The sequence below is a fragment of the Felis catus genome, chromosome F1 (genome assembly GCF_018350175.1).
Source record: "Felis catus isolate Fca126 chromosome F1, F.catus_Fca126_mat1.0, whole genome shotgun sequence".
In the NCBI taxonomy this organism is placed as follows: domain Eukaryota; kingdom Metazoa; phylum Chordata; class Mammalia; order Carnivora; family Felidae; genus Felis; species Felis catus.
The window spans coordinates 6400386-6417399 of record NC_058384.1 but is presented as its reverse complement, the minus strand read 5'-3'; the positions used below and the strand labels follow the sequence as shown (position 1 = coordinate 6417399).

At 40.3% G+C, this 17014-nt stretch overlaps 1 protein-coding gene across 21 annotated transcripts in view; it reads left to right on the top strand.

Annotated features, from left to right (window-relative positions):
- SDCCAG8 (SHH signaling and ciliogenesis regulator SDCCAG8) overlaps nucleotides 1–17014 on the top strand; it is a 246891-nt gene that overhangs the window by 158562 nt on the left and 71315 nt on the right. For 12 of the 21 annotated variants that reach the window (XM_023247420.2, XM_023247417.2, XM_011290841.4 and 9 more), the window contains 2 exons: nucleotides 4–112; nucleotides 10472–10603. In XM_023247420.2, the coding sequence (XP_023103188.2) occupies nucleotides 4–112; nucleotides 10472–10603 (241 nt within the window). Of the gene's footprint in view, nucleotides 1–3; nucleotides 113–3222; nucleotides 3455–6973; nucleotides 7047–10471; nucleotides 10604–11216; nucleotides 11382–16595; nucleotides 17012–17014 lie in introns of those variants that run through there. The other 9 variants (XM_045049307.1, XM_023247422.2, XM_019821505.3 and 6 more) reach the window with 7 other exon arrangements.

The following is a 17014-nucleotide window of genomic DNA, read 5'->3' as shown; positions in this document are numbered from 1 at the left end:
TAGAAAATGAACAGTATTCACTGCTGACCTCCCAGAATACATTTTTGACAAAGTTAAAGGAAGAGTGCTGTGCATTAGCCAAGAAACTGGAACAAATCTCCCAAAAAAGCAGGTAAGTAATATGATAGAATACTTTCAGAGCACTGTTTGTGTAAATACTATCGTTTGTTTCCTTAAGAAAAAAAACAGCATTTCCACTATTTTAGAGTCTAATGTCAAAATTAGATATGTGTTGATATGTTAACTGTGAAAATATTTTCTCTGTATGAACACTTTCTTGATTGTCTGTACAGACACCCTGGTGTGTTTTCATGATTATGTATATGTACTATTATTTGACTTTTTTAATGTTCAAAATTGATAACTATGAAACTTCAGAACACAACAGTCAAGATGACAGGTATTCTAATAAAGGATGTGGGTAAGTTAAACAGTTGGAAAGCCTTATGTTAATACAGTTCATGTTTTAATCTATTCTCACGATTCTCCGTGAGCACACAGAAGCTATCTTTAGGTCAAATGATAATAGATGAGATGTGTACATATAACAGTGAAAGTAGGGGATACTTCAAAATACATAAACCCAAGCCATCCTTTTGTTTCCCCTAAAATTGTTTTACTAGGACAGCTATCATTCATTTTGTAGGTACACTGTTTTTGTTTATTTGTTTTTTTAGTAGGCTCCACACCCAACGTGAGGCTCAAACTCACCACCCTGAGATTAAGAGTCGTGTGCTCTACTGACTGAGCCAGCCAGCCGCCCTGGTACACTGCTCTTTTATAAAATACATTGATTGAGATCTTAATTATTTTTGGCACATTTTCTAATCAGATTATTTTAGCGAATGAATTATTTTAGCCTCTAAATTGTAAAAAAAACAAAAAACAACAAAAAACCTGAGTTTTCACCTTAGCTCTGAGAGTAACTGTGTAGTCACGGACAAATTTATTCGACCTGCTTGAACTATTGTTTCCTCTTGTAAATGAACGATGTTGGACAGAGTCACTTTGAATTCAACTACGAAAGGCATCATTCATGTAACTAACAAGCTATCAGATATCACATTAAAATATAACCAAATGGAAAATAACCTGTAGATCTCTTCTGTATTTTTCTGAAGCTCACTTAGATCTACACAGGGCAAGCAGTAGTGCTCAGCAAACAAACTTCTGACTTTGGTATCTCATTCAGAAAGAATTTCCAGGAGGATCAGAGCATATCTGATGACCCTGAGCCCCATCTTGCGTTCCTGCATCAATGAGGTGGCTTAGCTGATGGAATCCCCATCCCTGAATCTTTTGGGGGAATCAGAAGGCTTATGTTATGAACTCAGTTCTTTCTGCTCTCAGAAAGACAGAGGCTCCCATAAAGCACCCAGAATGTGCTCTGACATGGGCACCTTCTTAACAAATGCTAATTAAATATCTTGTTTGGGTAGGGAAAACGCTCAGGATGCTAAAATGCCAGATATTTTCAGGAAATTTGACAAGGGAACCCAAATGATTTTGTCACGGAAGAGACTCTCATAATATATCAACAGTACTTACTGCTAACTAGAAATGTGTGATTTGCCTCACATGAACCCAAAAGTATGTAATTTGTTAGAAGAAATAAACAACAGAACAACAACAAACTGGATCGTATAATTTAAGAAGTTGATCTGGGACTTAAAAGATTATGTTATCTTAATATTGCTTTGTGATTATTAATTATCTTGCTCTCTAAGGAGACATAATTGGGGAAACTGCAGTGTATTAAAAGGAGGAGTTGCTATATGCTTGGTATATGTTACTTAATTCTTACAACTTGAGACAGGAATTTTTTTTTAATGTTTTTATTTATTTTTTAGACAGAGAGAGACAGAGCATGAGCAGGGGAGGGACAGAGAGAGAGAGGGAGACACAGAATCTGAAGCAGGCTCCAGGCTCCGAGCTGTCAGTACACAGCCCGACGCGGGGCTCGAACCCACGAACTGTGAGATCATGACCTGAGCTGAAGTTGGACGCTTAACTGACTGAGCCACCCAGGCGCCCCGAGACAGGAATTATTACCTTCTTTTACAGATGAGGGACTCCATACTCGGGGTGTTGAAATAGCTGAGAAGTGGGAGAGCTCGAGTTCTATCTTCGATATTTCTAGTTCCGAAGCCAATGATCTTTCTTGTGATAAGTATAATATTTCACATCTACTACCAAAGAAAATCCAGGCCAAAGTAGTTATGATAAGAAAGTTTGGGAAAGAAAATTTAATCTTTAAATTCCCATGGAGTAGGGCGCCTGGATGGCTCAGTCAGTTAAGCATCCGACTTCAGCTCAGGTCATTAATCTCAGGATTGGTTCGTGAGTTCGAGCTCTGCATCAGGTTCTGCTCTGACAGCTCGGGGCCTGCTTGGGATTTTCTCTTCCCCCCCCCCCCTCTCTCTCCCTCTCTCTCCCTCTCTCTCTCCCCCTCTCTCTCTCTGCCCCTCCCTCACTCACGCACATAATGCTTTCTATTTCTCAAAATAAATAAAAACTTAAAAAAAAAAATGCCCATGGAGAAGTAGGCATGCTTGTCATGTGAGGGTAAACCCGTGACCCTGGGTCAACTTGTGCCCTGTGCCCTGGGTCCTCTTTTTCCTGCTCTAGATCTGTTCATTCACCCTGTACTGATCCAGTGAAAGTGAACCCCAGCCCCTCTCCACCTCCTCTTGCTTAGGGTGCCTCCGGTTCCTGACCACTACTTTGTCAGTTGGGTGTGTTCCTTTATGCCTGACACACAGATGGCACGCAACACATATTTACTGACTGAATGAATGAAACAAGTGTGGTTTCACCCCCTCCCCCCCCCCCCCCCCATATCCTAATCTGACTCTGGTCCCAACCTGTTCCTTTGTTGATGACAGGCGGTGTGCAGCAAAAGGCACTTTGGAATTCAGAAAGAGCTAGGTTGGAGTCTCACTCTGCCCCTGGGCTTCATGACCTTGGGTACATTGCCTAATCTCTGCAAACCTCAGCTTCTCCATCTGAAAAACATTTCTAAAATCATGTTGCGGGACTGTCGTGGGAATCAGAAATATAGAGAGATACACGGGAACGCATATATACAGCCATGCATATGTAAAGCACCTGGCACCGTGCTCGATACGTAGAAATATAACTGTAGCCGATGGCATTGTTGGAAGGGTCTTGACAGGGGTGATTTGGATCTGACTTTGATGTAGCCATTATTGTCTTTTCCAGGGAGGGTCTGAGTGCCGTTCTGACAGACGCAAAGTCTATACCACAAGGAAATACTTTTTAAAGGCGAAGGAGGATCAGGGAAATGTGGATCTGGTTGTGTTTCAAGTCCTGCTCTGACGCCTTGTTTTGTAAATCTGAAGAATTAGAATAGGCGTCTACTGTAACTTTACAAGTGGACCCAAAACTAAGGCCTGGCAATCATAAGCACTCAAAAAATTGTTGCTTATTATAGGTAAGACTTCTAGGAGCCCCCGAAGTTTACAACGTATTCATTTTGTGTATCTCACAGGAAAGTGGTCAGTAGGCTAAACTGTGATTTTAAGGTTTGTTTGTTTGTTTGCTTGTTTACTCTTAATTTCTTGTCCACTGACTGAGTCTCTTTTCCTGCTGGCTCCCTCCATGAAGCCTAGGACATTTTCAAAATTCATATAAAATGTAACATGTGATTTCGACATTACCTTTTGCTTTGAATTCACCTATAGAACTTGAAGGGCTCAAAGTGTGTCTTTTTTAAAAAAAGATTATAAACTTACTAAGCCTTATGGGAGACCTCCAGGAGCATGCCTCTGTATACCCGATACTAAACTTTTGCGATAAATAATTTTTCCTGTGCTTTGAGGTGAGGAAAACCTTGGAATTTTCTGAGCTTTCTAAAATTGTCATCGTTGTGGAGGCTCAGTCTCCAAAATAATTAAACCACATGGTAATTTTGATCCGGCTTTTCCTCAGAGTACTATGGTACAATTTTTCTTAAAAGTAGGTGTATTTCTTTTGTGCCGGTCAACAATTTAAAACAGTCCTTGTTGCTCCCCTCGTCTTGCCCATGCCGTTTCTCTAAGGGTTCCATGTTATTTATAATCCCTTACCAACCAAATGGATTCTTACCATTGATAATAAGCTTTATTTTTTAGTTCACAGATCCAGCCATTTGACTGGAGCCCATGCAGTCGCTAGGAAAGCTGACAATCTGGGCTCACCATTCCGTGGTCTCTAACTCCTTACCCCAGCCCCGTGCTGGGCTGCTCTGGGCAAGTGTTTTGAAACGGTTTCTCCGTGTGTGTCTGATGTATGTGTTTTCTCCCCAAGTAACTTAAGTCCTATCGCTCCCGTTCTCTGGAAGCCCTCCACAGCCGTTAGCAGGGTACTTTCTGCACGGCGCGTGCCATGCTGCCTGGATGGTGTCTGCAACTCCAGGGTTTGTGAATGGCACGTCCCATTTCAAAACTAAAAATGAACTGCCGATCCTGTGCCTTTTACATAGCTTGTTTTTTGACCACGAGACGAGAGAATTAATTCCATTTTGCTCTTAATTGGCACCGGGCAGACATTCTGGCTGATTTTAGTTGACGCTCTCATAAACTTTAGCTACCCTTCCGTCTCTCTTCCCCGGGACCCCGAGAGCTTATTACAGGGATAGGGTTTGTTTTTGAGGTTGGTAAGTGGAGATATTTAAATATCCTTGGTGCAACTGTGATTTCTCTTTATCCAAGTGAGGGAAGCGGTCCCTCTCCGCAGGCGCTTGGATGAATCAGCAGTGAGATGTTTGTGGTGTGGTTTGCTGTGCTCTGACCGTGGCCTGCGAAAGAGCTGAGAAAGGTTGGGCACTGGGAGGGGTGAGCCTCGGGCAGCTGCAGAGCGGAGATCAAGGCTGTGCTGGGTTGCAGGGTCTCAGCACTTGCTTGTGGAAGAGAAGGGCTCGGGAGCACACAACCCCGGTCTATGCGGCTTCGCGTCTCCTCTCTTTTCTGTCATTGTCACTTTCTGGGTTGCTAGGCTTGTGGATTGATGTCTAACACTGCCCATTGTGTATTTGTGATTTGCGTTTTGTAATTAAGAGGAACAATGGGAGTCCATTGGGTCTCGTTATATATAATGGTTGGTTTAATTTGTTTCACTTCTATCTTGTTAATTGTAAATTGATCATTAAGATTTGAATTCTAATCTGTCACTAGGGTTGTGGGTATTGAGGCTAGAGCAATGATCCTGGTTTTAATCACTGATGATGAGAAACAAATTTTATAATTTTGGTACATATTGCAGTTCATATATTTTAACACTGTATTTTATGGTGTTATAAATATTGTTAAATGACTTTTAGTGTAGTTTTACTGTGTGGACTATAATGTATAAATTATATTACTGTTTTGGCAACAGTCGGTATCCAACTGTGTGAGTTTAATTGAAGTAAAGAACACACACCCGGTTGAACTATTTTTTTTTCCCCGGCATGTTTGGATGATGTTAGGTTGGGATGCTACAAAAATTATATTCTACAAGGAACGACTGATACTGACCTCTGCTAATTGTCACCAAAAGCCGAGTGAGAATCTAAAAGAATAAAAAATGACGGGGTCGTGTTTTCCCTTAAAAAACAGTTATTGCTGTAATCCTAATTATAGTAGTAAAATATCATACTTCATGCAAATGCAATCACACAATATAACTGGTGTATAAAAATGCAGGGGAAAGTTCATGCTTCTGTGAAGCCAGAAATTACCTAAATTTTCGATGAAAATGCATTAGAGTCATCTGTTCTTTTATATGACACTGGATAACCGTGCCACAAATGTAATCTCAGACTAACACAGAAACTTGTGCCGGAAGTTTACTCTCTGAACTTTGCAATCTATTTCTTTCAGTGTATCATGGGCCCCAGATAGACATGAGATGATGTCTGTGTACACTTAACAAAGTTTTTATCGAACACTGGAACTTGGAAGTCAAATCAGCATTTTAAGCAAAGGGGAAAAAAAAAAACCCAAAAATATGTAGAGCAGAAAAAAATATTCTAGCGATAAAATACCTGGTAATAGTATATACTTTTACAAAATAACATTTATATTTTTGTGGTCGTGTAAGACAACCTCATAGAGCATTTGGCTATAACTACAAGGTGGCCCAGTCAGTTAAACATCCGACTTCGGCTCAAGTCATAATGTCACAGCTCATGAGTTCGAGCCCCACATCGGGCTCTGTGCTGACAGCTGGAGCCTGCTTCTGATTCTGTGTCTCCCTCGCTCCCTGCCCCTCCCCCACTCATGCTCTGTCTCTCTCTGTCTCAGAAATAAAAAGACATTAAAAAAATTTTTTTTTAATTTTTTTTTAATTAAAAAAAAAAAAAAGAAAAAATATCCTGTGACATCACCATCCAGCTAACTATTGTTAACCTGTGGCATACTTCCTTTCAGTGAATTTGCGTGTGGATGTAAATGTGTCTGTACGTGTATGTTTACCTGGTGAGTGAGTTACACTGCATATATTATCCAATGAACATGCGTGTCTACATCACTACTCTGGAAACAGTTGTAATGGAGCCATTTGTATGCATAATTCATTAGACATTTAAGATGTTTCCGGTTTTTAACTGTAATGAATAATAATAATCTTGTCCATAATTCTGAATTTTTGATGATCCCCTTAGTTGAGATACCCTAAAAGGGGATCATTCGTCCAAAAACAATAAACCTTTTTTTTTTGTTTCTGTTTCAATCACAGGAAGCCTTTGAAGGCTATTAATGTGTACGACTTTGCTCAAGTACTACGCTAAATTCTTCTCAGTATATATGTACCAATCTCAGTATGTGACAAGAAAAAGTGAGAGATTTAAGAAAGGAAAAGTGAGAGGCAATATTGCATGGTGGGCCAGACAGCCCTCTTTAGAGCTGGATAGGCCAGTGTTTGTATCTGGGCGGGGCTAATCACCATTCCGGTGACCTCAGGCAAATCATTAAACCTCCTATTTACCTCACAGAGAAAAGGAAAGAAACACTTGCCCTGAGGAATTAATTGCCATCATTAATATGAAGGATGGATTCCACTACCTGGTGCGTGTCTACATCACTACTCTGGAAACAATTGTGCAATAAATACTCAACCAGAATCCGATTTTATTATGCGTTTCTTTGAGTAATAGTGGAAATTGTATATTTCATAAATGTTTATTGGCCATTTCTGTTTCATCCTCTGTGAACATTTGTGTTATATTCTCCATATTTGTTTTTTTTTAATGTTTATTTATTTTTCAGAGAGAGAGACAGACAGACAGAATGTGAGCAGAGGAGGGACAGAGAGAGAGGGGAGACACAGAATCTGAAGCAGGCTCCAGGCTCCGAGCTCTCAGCACAGAGCCCAAGGCTAGGCTCGAACTCACGAACCATGAGATCATGACCTGAGCCGAAGTCGGTCGCTTAACCGACTGAGTCACCGAGGTGCCCTCTCTGTATTTGTTTTTAATTGGAATTTTGATGGAGAGTAGGACAGCACTTTATTAAATGATGCCTCTAATCATTTAGGTTAGGTTTTTTTATGTGTTCCCATTTCTTTTTTTAATTTTGCAAATTTTGTTCCCGGTTCCTTTTGTTTTTCATGAATTTTTTTCAAAATCACAGTGACTTTCATAATTTTTTTTCCAGGTTTATTGAGGTATATTTGATGTGCATCAGTATACATTTAAGAAGTACAGCATGATGCTTTGATTTACATGTATTGTGAAATGATTACCACAGTAGGTTCAGCTAACATGACTTTATTTTTTGTCTTAAATAGGTATCATTGCAAAAATTCAAAAAAATACGGGAAAGGAAAATAAATTTTAAAAAATTCCTAATTCTGACACCTAGAGATAGTCAATACTAATATATGATATACACATCAAAATATTTTTGATTAGGGGATCCTGGGTGGCTCAGTCAGTTGAGTGTCCGACTTCGGCTCAGGTCATGATCTCTGGGTTCATGGGTTGGAGCCCCACGTCAGGCTGTGTGCTGACACACAGAGCCTGGAGCCTGCTTCAGATTCTGTGTGTCCCTCACTCTCTGCCCCTCCACCACTCACGCTCACTCTCTCAAATATAAAATAAAACATTAAAACATTTTTTAATTAAAAAAATATTTTTGATTATAAAATGGAATCACTTTATATGCTGATTTTTACTTATTTTCCTTTCTTACCAGTATATCATATTTTTAGGTCAATGAATAACACTAACAGCCACACTGTCAGAATAGCCTCTTGACATTCCTTTGCATAAGTAACGTAACCAGTCTTCTGTTGACATATTTCTGGGTTAAGTTTGCAGATACTGGGTTGCAGAGCAAGACTGCTGCTAGAAAGGATGCTACTATGAACATTATGATTTTTTGTGTGTAAAGGTTTTATATTTTTATAATGTAAAGTCTGTGTCTCCTTTATGATTATTCTTTTAAAAAGGGACTTTTTTTCTGGGGAAGTACCTGAGAACAGACATTCTTCTGCATGTTTTCCTAATCAGGCTTAAGGATATTTTTTGTCTTTTGGGGATTCATTTCAGCGCACAGCCCTTGTTGTGATAGGAGACACTATCTTGCAAGAACACTAACAATTTCTTATAACTGCATTACATTCTCGTATATTGTATGTGATTTTGAAAGGAGAAACCTAAACCATTATTGACTGATTTAGACTATTTCAAATATAGGTGAATTCTTATTAGAAGAAGCAAATGTAGATCGAGTACTTGATCTAAGCTTGAAGATGAGATAATCCCGGCCCTCATGTATAATCTAGTAAGAAAGATGAGGCGTAGGGCACCATTCAGAGGAATAAATGATAAGCTAATGTATGAGTAAAAGCCGGAGGTAGTTTCAAAAAATGTGCTGACACGTTGGGAACTGCAAAGTATTAATCAGGGCGAGCTTCCTTTGAGGTGACGCTTGAATCAAGATGAAAACAAAATGGGGAATGAGGTGAACACAGAGTGACAAATTGCTTGGTACAGTGACACCGCTTGGTCCTTCCAATGACGCGGAGCAAACCCACCTCGTCTCTTGACCGGGAAGAAAAGACTCTCTCACCTAATGGAGGAGGAATCCTTTCTTTGGAGGGACGTAGTTCTGCATCAAGTGTCTTACTTGAACTTCAAGAAACAAACCAGTCGTTAACTGCTCGTATTTTAATTGCAAGAATTTTAAACTTTCAGTTGCAGTCTGTGGGGCAGTGGAACATGAGGAGGTGGTGACCACAGGAGCAAGGTTTATCTAAATCAAGGACAGGGATACAGTTTTTCTCGGAGAGATATCTTTCTGATCTTCAGATTTTGAGACTTGAGCTAATCCTTCACGATACAGAAGAGGCAGCAAGCATATTTCCTGAGGGACATTAATCATCACCAGAGTACATATCTGTGATCCCAAAAATGAAATATGTGAAGACAGAAAGAAGACAGGGAAATGGTACCTGTTGTAGCAAAGTGGAAGAAGGTGAGGCTTCAGTGTCTACAGAGGGGCACTCCTTTGTGAAGCAAGCTGATCTGCTCTCAGGATTCCAGAAAAACTTGGAAGGCAGAAGTGGAACTTAGGACTGAAAGCAAAATTGACAGTTCCACCCCCACCCCATGCGGCCACTGACTGTCCTTCTCCACCCAGGAAATTAGGGCCCTCCTCTCTGAAGAGCTTAAACCAGCAGGCTCTGGTTAAAAGAGGGGCACTGAAGGGGAGATGAGAGAAACTAATAGAAAGTCCGCATTCTGAAAGGCGAGATCCCTAACTCTCTATTTCCAACCAGCCCCTAGAACACTGCTGGTTAGTGTTATACACAATAAGCAGGGAACAGGAGGATTCTTCTGTTGAGAAGCCGAATGGCCACAGAGGAGTTATAAACACTGATATTAAAAATCTCCCACTGGATAAGATGGCTTCACGTTCTGTCACCCTACCCTAAAGCCCACTGACGTAATAGAGATCTTGATTTAACCACACACTGAAATACTAGTAGTTACACTGAGAAGCTGGAGATGGGGTCGGGGATAGAGGAGTGCCATTTTTCATTATTATGCCTTTTGGAACTATAGGACTTAAATCATGTGCCATTGCATTAGCTATGTTAATTAAAAGAAACAACTCCCCGTCATAGAGATGGGATCTGGGGTTGCTCCTTTAACAGCATGGTAGCTGGCCTGTGATAGGCACTCGATAAATATTGGGTGTGAATACGAGTCATGATCACTCTTGTGTCGCTCCTTGAAGACGCCATGTCTTTCGGAGCAAGTTTTTATTCCTTTCTCTACCCACCACTTGAGTCCCTGAATGCATTGTATGTCTCCACTAGACAGTTTGCAATGTCTGAGATACTCTGTTTTATATAAAATAACTTGTCCTCACACTGTTATGTTTAAGTATGGAGTTGAAGGTGATGCTAAGGTTATACAGTAAAAACATGCTCTGGTGGTAAGAACCTTTAACACCTTGTCATTTCTGTGTGTTCACCTCTCTAGATCTGAAATAGCTCAGCTCAGTCAAGAGAAAAGGTATACGTATGACAAACTGGAAAAGTTACAGAGAAGAAATGATGAATTGGAGAAACAGTGTGTCCAACATGGGAGACTACATGAGATAATGAAGCAAAGGTAATAAAGATTTAATAATCGACTGACATGCCGTATATTAAAAGGGGGTTGGTTCAAAAGCAGGATGGGAATCGATGTGGAATAAATAGAATTCATGGTCACTGTGGTACTCAAAAGACATGCTTGAAATCCAATACTCTTAAGCATTAATGCTTTCTCAACTTAAGTTGTTCTTATGATACACAGAAGGGAGAGCATATCCCCTTTTTACTGTTCGAGAGACATAGAGTTAGGTTTAAGAGAGAACTTTGTAGGAAAACATCTACCTTTAAGGTCTAAGTCGGTAACTTAATATAGAGGAATTTCATAGAAATTAGGCTTCACGTGTGTTTTGTGAGATAAGACATGTACAAGGCCCAAGAAGGTTAAATATCTTAATCAGAGGTTTCACTGGTAGTGTTGCTCGAGTCAGGATTTGACTCCACACCTCTTGGTTCTTCCTGGTGGTATCACTTTGAGCAAGTTACTTGACCTCTCTGAGCATCGGTTTCTTCATCTGTATCTTGGGGCTAGTAATGGCCAGTTTGCAGCTTGATATAAAGATCAAATGTATGTAAAGCTCCCAATGGCCACCCACTGAATGGCACCAATGATATTGACTCCCTTTTTCTAGATGAAGAAACACAAGCTCAGAGAGAGACTAATGGATTTGCTCCCAGTGGTAGGTTGAGTAAGTAGTAGAGTTCAGACTTGAAGTCTGATCTTTTGAGTCCAAATCCCTTTCCATTTGTGCACTATTATTTTGTAATAAACCCAGCTCCTTATCATTTCCTGTAAATGTTTGGTTTATAATTTCTATATAATGATGGATTCCCCATGGGAAAAAAAGTCAATAATGTCCACCACACGATGAATTGGTTGCTGCCGATTTAGACTCCACATGGCAATCCCACGTGTAACACGACAGCCAGCTTTTCCAGTGGTTTTCTGGGCCCCCAGGTCCCCATTCCTATCCCACCTCCCTGACACCCCACACCTTCTCTGCTTCAAAAGCAACTGTTGATATAATTGAGAGGAAAATGCAAATGCTTGTAGACTCTCTTTTTTTTTGTCTGTTAAATTTAAAGTCAACATAGAGCCTTTGGGGAGGGGGTAGTTTACAATTTTGATCACTTGCTCCATTGAAGAAAAGAAAGGGAGTCAGAAAATGGCACCGCCTTTTAGCCACCAAAATATTAAAATATGAGTGTTTTTGGAAAACATTAATCCTTCATTTAGTTACTGATTAAAATATTTACTTAATCTCAGACACCGTTCTAGGCCAGACTAAAATATTTTAGGTTTTGTGGGCCACACGTGCTTTCTGTCACACAGTTCTTTGTTTCATTTCTGTTTTTGTTTTTTTAAAAAATAAAATTTTTTAACGTTTATTCATTTTTGAGAAACAGACACGGAGCGTGAGCCGAGGAGGGGCAGATACAGAGGGAGACACAGAATCTGAACCAGGCTCCCGGCTCTGAGCTGTCAGCACAGAGCCCAACACAGGGCTCAAACTCAGGAACTGCAAGATCATGACCTGAACCAAAGTCAGACTCTTAGCCAACTGAGCCACTCCGGCACCCCTCTGTTTTGGTTTTTTCCAGCCTCTTAAGAGAGCAAAAGCTTTCTTAGCTGGAGGGCCAGCAAATCCCGCCACAGGATTTGTCCTGCCCCTTGAGCTACAGTGTACCCCATACTAGGCAATCAAGGCATCTGTCTTGGTTTTTTTCCCCTAAATTTGTATTCGATTTCACAACATGCACTCACCCATGTTATCTCACCTTGACACAAACCTGTTTCTATCTCTTCTAAGCTGTTACTATCATCCATTTCCAGATGGAGAGAACTAAGGCTCAAAAAGAAACAGTTGCCGGCTAAAGGTCAGATAGCAAATTAATCATTCATTCATTCAACAAATATTTATTGATTGCTACTGACTGTCGTGTTCTCCACCACATGCTGGGAATGAAACAGTAAAGTAAATATAGTCCCCAGTGTCATGGAATTTACAGACTTACAGGGAAGATGGATATAGACAAAAGACTTTCACAAATATCTAATTAGTCGTGAGAGCAATTAGTTCTATGAAAGAGAAATGTACTTGGTAGGTAAAAGCCCATCAAATAAGAGGGCTTAGCCTGATCAGGAAGCGTTTCAGTGAGGAAAATGGTACTTGAAATGAATCTGTAAGTGTCGGGATAGGGGCGTCCAGCTTTCTAGAACAGGAGTTGGCAACCTGTGCCCCAGCCCACAGCCCATTGTGTGTGGCTTATCCACGTGCTATCTGTGCTGAGTCAGACTGTGCTATAAGAGCTGAGTGCTTGAGTCAGACTGTGGCCTACTGGCCCACGAAGCCTAAAATATTTGCTCTCTGGTCTTTTCCTAAAAAAGTTTACCAGCTCCTGTTCGAGGGAAAAGAAAACTGTAAAATTGAACATCCTGAGGTAGGACTCCTGAGGAAGGAAAGAAATGTGTGTGTTTAACAAAGGGAAAGAACAACACAGGTGACCTTGGAGAGGCAGGTGAGGGCCAGACCTAATGGCAGGGCCCTTAAGTTTTTATTACAAACCTTTAGCTTTATCCTTTTAGTAAAGAGCAGAAATAATTAAAAGTGTTGTTGGTTTTAAAAGAATGATGTGATCAAATTTCCATTTAAAAAATAGCATTCCAGGGGCGCCTGCGTGGTTCAGTCGGTTAAGGGTCCAACTGTTGGTTTCGTCTCAGGTCAAGATCTCACAGGTCGTGAGTTCTAGCCCCGCGTCAGTCTCTGTGCTGACAGTGCAGAGCCTGCTTCGGATCCTCTGTCTCCCTCTCTCTCTCTGTCCCTCCCCTGCCCCCAGAATAAATAAACATTAAAAAATCAGCTTTCTAGGTCCTGAGTAGATCATACGTTAGAGCAGAGCCACAGTATTTACATGAGCTCCAGTTAGGGAGCTCCAGGAGAGGTTAGTGATAATGGCTTGGACTTGATATGATGGTAATAATGATGGAGAGAAGTAAAGAGATTGGAGAAACGTGTAGGAGGTGAAATCAACAGGACTTAATAATTGGTCGGCTCTGTTGGGTGGTAATGAGGGACATCAAGGATAATACCCATATTTCTGAGTTGAGCAATGGGTACATAGTGGTGCCACTTAGAGGACATGTGCAAAAGAAGCAGGTTTGCGGTGGAGATGGCTCGGTTTTGGGAGGAGACCAAGTGTTAAGTTTGACTCTGTGGAACTCAGCATGCCAATGCCTCGTCCAAATGGAAAGGTCAGATAAACAGGTGGCCATAGAGACTCAGCTTAGGAGACAGGTCTGGGCTGGCGATAGAAGTCTCCATCGGCGCATCGAGGATATTTGAAACCTTGAGAGTAAATGATGTAGTGGATCGCCTAGAGGGAGAATACGGTAAGAAGGAAAAAGGGCTTGCCGGACCCTAAAGAACATGGGCATTTTCAAAGATAAGGTAGAGGTTGGTAAAAGACTTGAAGACAAGTAACCTGGGAAATAAGTGGAAAGCCGGAAGAGCATGCTGTCATGTGTTCCGAGGGATGCAAGTGCCTCAGGAAAGAGGAGGGCTCGACCAGATGTGCCGAGTGATTGAGTGACTCAAACTATCCAGTGGACTTGGTGACGTAGACACGGCACTGGTCACACGAACATAAGTATTGTTGGTAGCAGTGTATGGCAACCCTATTGGGCTGAGAAGTTAGCGTGAGCTGAAAAACTGATACAGCAAATTTGAGCTGCTTTCTCACGAAGTCTGTCAGCAGAGGAGAGTGGGGAGCATTGAGGAAGCAAGAGAGACAGACCAAACAGCGAGGGACAGGGAAATGGATGAGGAGGGACATTTTAAACAGACAATTTTTGGTTTTAGGTTGGAGTAGATGTGAATGTATTAAATTCTAATTGTCAAGTTCATTAAAGTTGTGGAGTCAGGAAAGTTACATTTTCCAGGTGGTGATTTGGAATCCCTGGCGTCCACAAAGGCAGTCTAGGGAATTCACGTTAAAGACAGCAATGGCACTTTTTTCTGGTTATGTTTTAAAATAAGTGTGGATCCCCATATTTCACTGCAGAAAATAGAACCACGGGAGACCTCCACAGTGTTTGCAGAGGGAATAAGCCAACAGCCAGTAGAGACCCACTAGGTGCACACATGTGCTGCCCTGTGGTCAAGTGTTGTGTTACCAACAATAGCTAGCAATCCTGGGGGCTTTGTCAGTTATACAGGTTCACATAGTTTTATTTTCTTTCTTAAGGTAACGTGTAGCTTACATTACATACATAAGAGCCATTGACCAAAGGCCTGAAATGTAACAAATTAATAATGAGTCTTAAATTGGTAATTCTTCTATAAACTACCTCCAAATGATCTTTACCAAATCTATTATGTTGTATTTTCCTAATAGAAATTTTATTCCTTGAAAATCAGTGTTAAAAATAGGAAATGGAGATGGGGGGCACCTGGGTGGCTCAGTCAGTTAAGCGTCCAACTTTGGCTCAGGTCATGATCTTGTGGTTTGTGAGTTTGAGCCCCATGTCGGGTTCTGTGCTGACAGCTTGGAGCCTGGAGCCTGCTTCAGATTCTGTGTCTTGCTCTCTCTCTGACCGCCCCCCCCACCCTACCCCCCCCACCCCCATTCACGCTCTGTCTCTCTCTGTCTCAAAAATAAATAAAACGTTAAAAAAAAATAGGTAGGTGCGCCTGGCTGTCTCAGTCGGTAGAGCATATGACTCTTGATCTCAGACTTGTGAGTTCAAGACGCATGTTGGGCCAAGAGCTTACTTAAAAAAAAAAAGAAAAAGAAAAAGAAAGTATTGATTTTTATCTAATCTGACATTTCAATTTTGGGTAATTAAGACTCTTCACTGTTTTCAGCAAAGTACCTGAAAATAGAAGCCTGAAATCTTAATTTATCATTTAAAAGCAAAATAAGACAAAATTTGGCAAATAGAATCCAACAATATTTTATTTTTTTAAACTTTTGTCAGACTTCTATAAGCCTTTTTGAAAAAATGTTTATTTTATTTTTGAGAGAGAGAGAGAGAGAAGGGGAGAGGCAAGGAAAGAGGGGAACAGAGGACCCGAAGTGGGCTCCATGTTCACAGCAGAGAGCCCGATGCAGTGCTCAAACTCATGGACTGTAAAATCATTACCTGAGCCAAAGTCAGATGCTTAACTGACTGAGCCACCCTGGCACCCCCAACAATATTTTAAAAGAATTATACACTACATTGAAGTAGGATTTATCATTGAAATGTATAAGACTGGTTTAACATTCAAAAATCAGTTAATGTAACCCATCACACAAATGGGCACATGATCATATTAATAGACACAGAAAAAAGCATTTGAAAAAATCCAACACCCATTCATGATAAAAACTCACAGAAAACTAGAAGTAGAGGGGAACTTCCTCAGCTTGATACAGAACATGTACAAAAAACCTAGTGCTAATATCATACTTAATGGTGAGAAATTTGAAACTTTCCCACAAAGATCAGATATAAGATGAGGATATTTCCTTTCACCCCTCCTTTTCAGCATCACACTGGAAGTTCTAGCTAATGCAGTAAGACAGAAAAGGAAATAAAAGGCATAAAAACTGGGAAGGATGACAGAAAATTGTCTTTGTAGATGACATGACATCTATGTAGAAAATATGAATGAATCAACAAAAAATTACTGGAACTAATAAGCAGTTATAACAAGGTTCAGGATACGAGGTTAATATATGAAAATTAATCACTTTTCTAAATACCAGCAATGAACAACTGGAATTTGAAATTAAAAATTCAACACCATTTATATTAACAATTAGAAATTAAGTACTTAGGTATAACTCTAACAAAATATGTACGAGATTTATATGAGGAAAACTGCAAAGCTCTGATGAATGAAATCAAAGAATTAATAAAGGGAGAGATATTCCATGTTCATAGATAAGAAAAGTCAATATTGTCAAGATGTCAGTTTTTCCCAACCTGACCTATAGATTTAATGTAATCCCAATTAAAATTTCAGTGATTATGTGGGTAGTGGCAAACTACTTCTGAAGTTTGTATGGACTGACAAAAGATCCCGAATAGCCAAGACAATTTCAATATAATGAAAGAGAGGAGCAAAGTTCGAGGACTGACTCTATCTGACATCCAACTTACTGTAGTAATCAAGACAGTGTAGTCTTTGAGAAAGAATGGACAAATAGATTCATGGAACGGGACAGAGAGAACTAGGCTCAAATTAATATAGTCAAATGATCTTTGATGAAGGAGCAAAGACAATACGACGGAGCGAAGATAGTTTTTTCAACAAATGGTGCTGGGATAGGTGGACATCCACGTGCAAAAAAAGAAAAAAGAAAATAGTAAATCGAGTCACAGATCTTACGCCTTACACAAAAATTAACTCAAAATGGATCACAGACCAAAATATTAAATTCA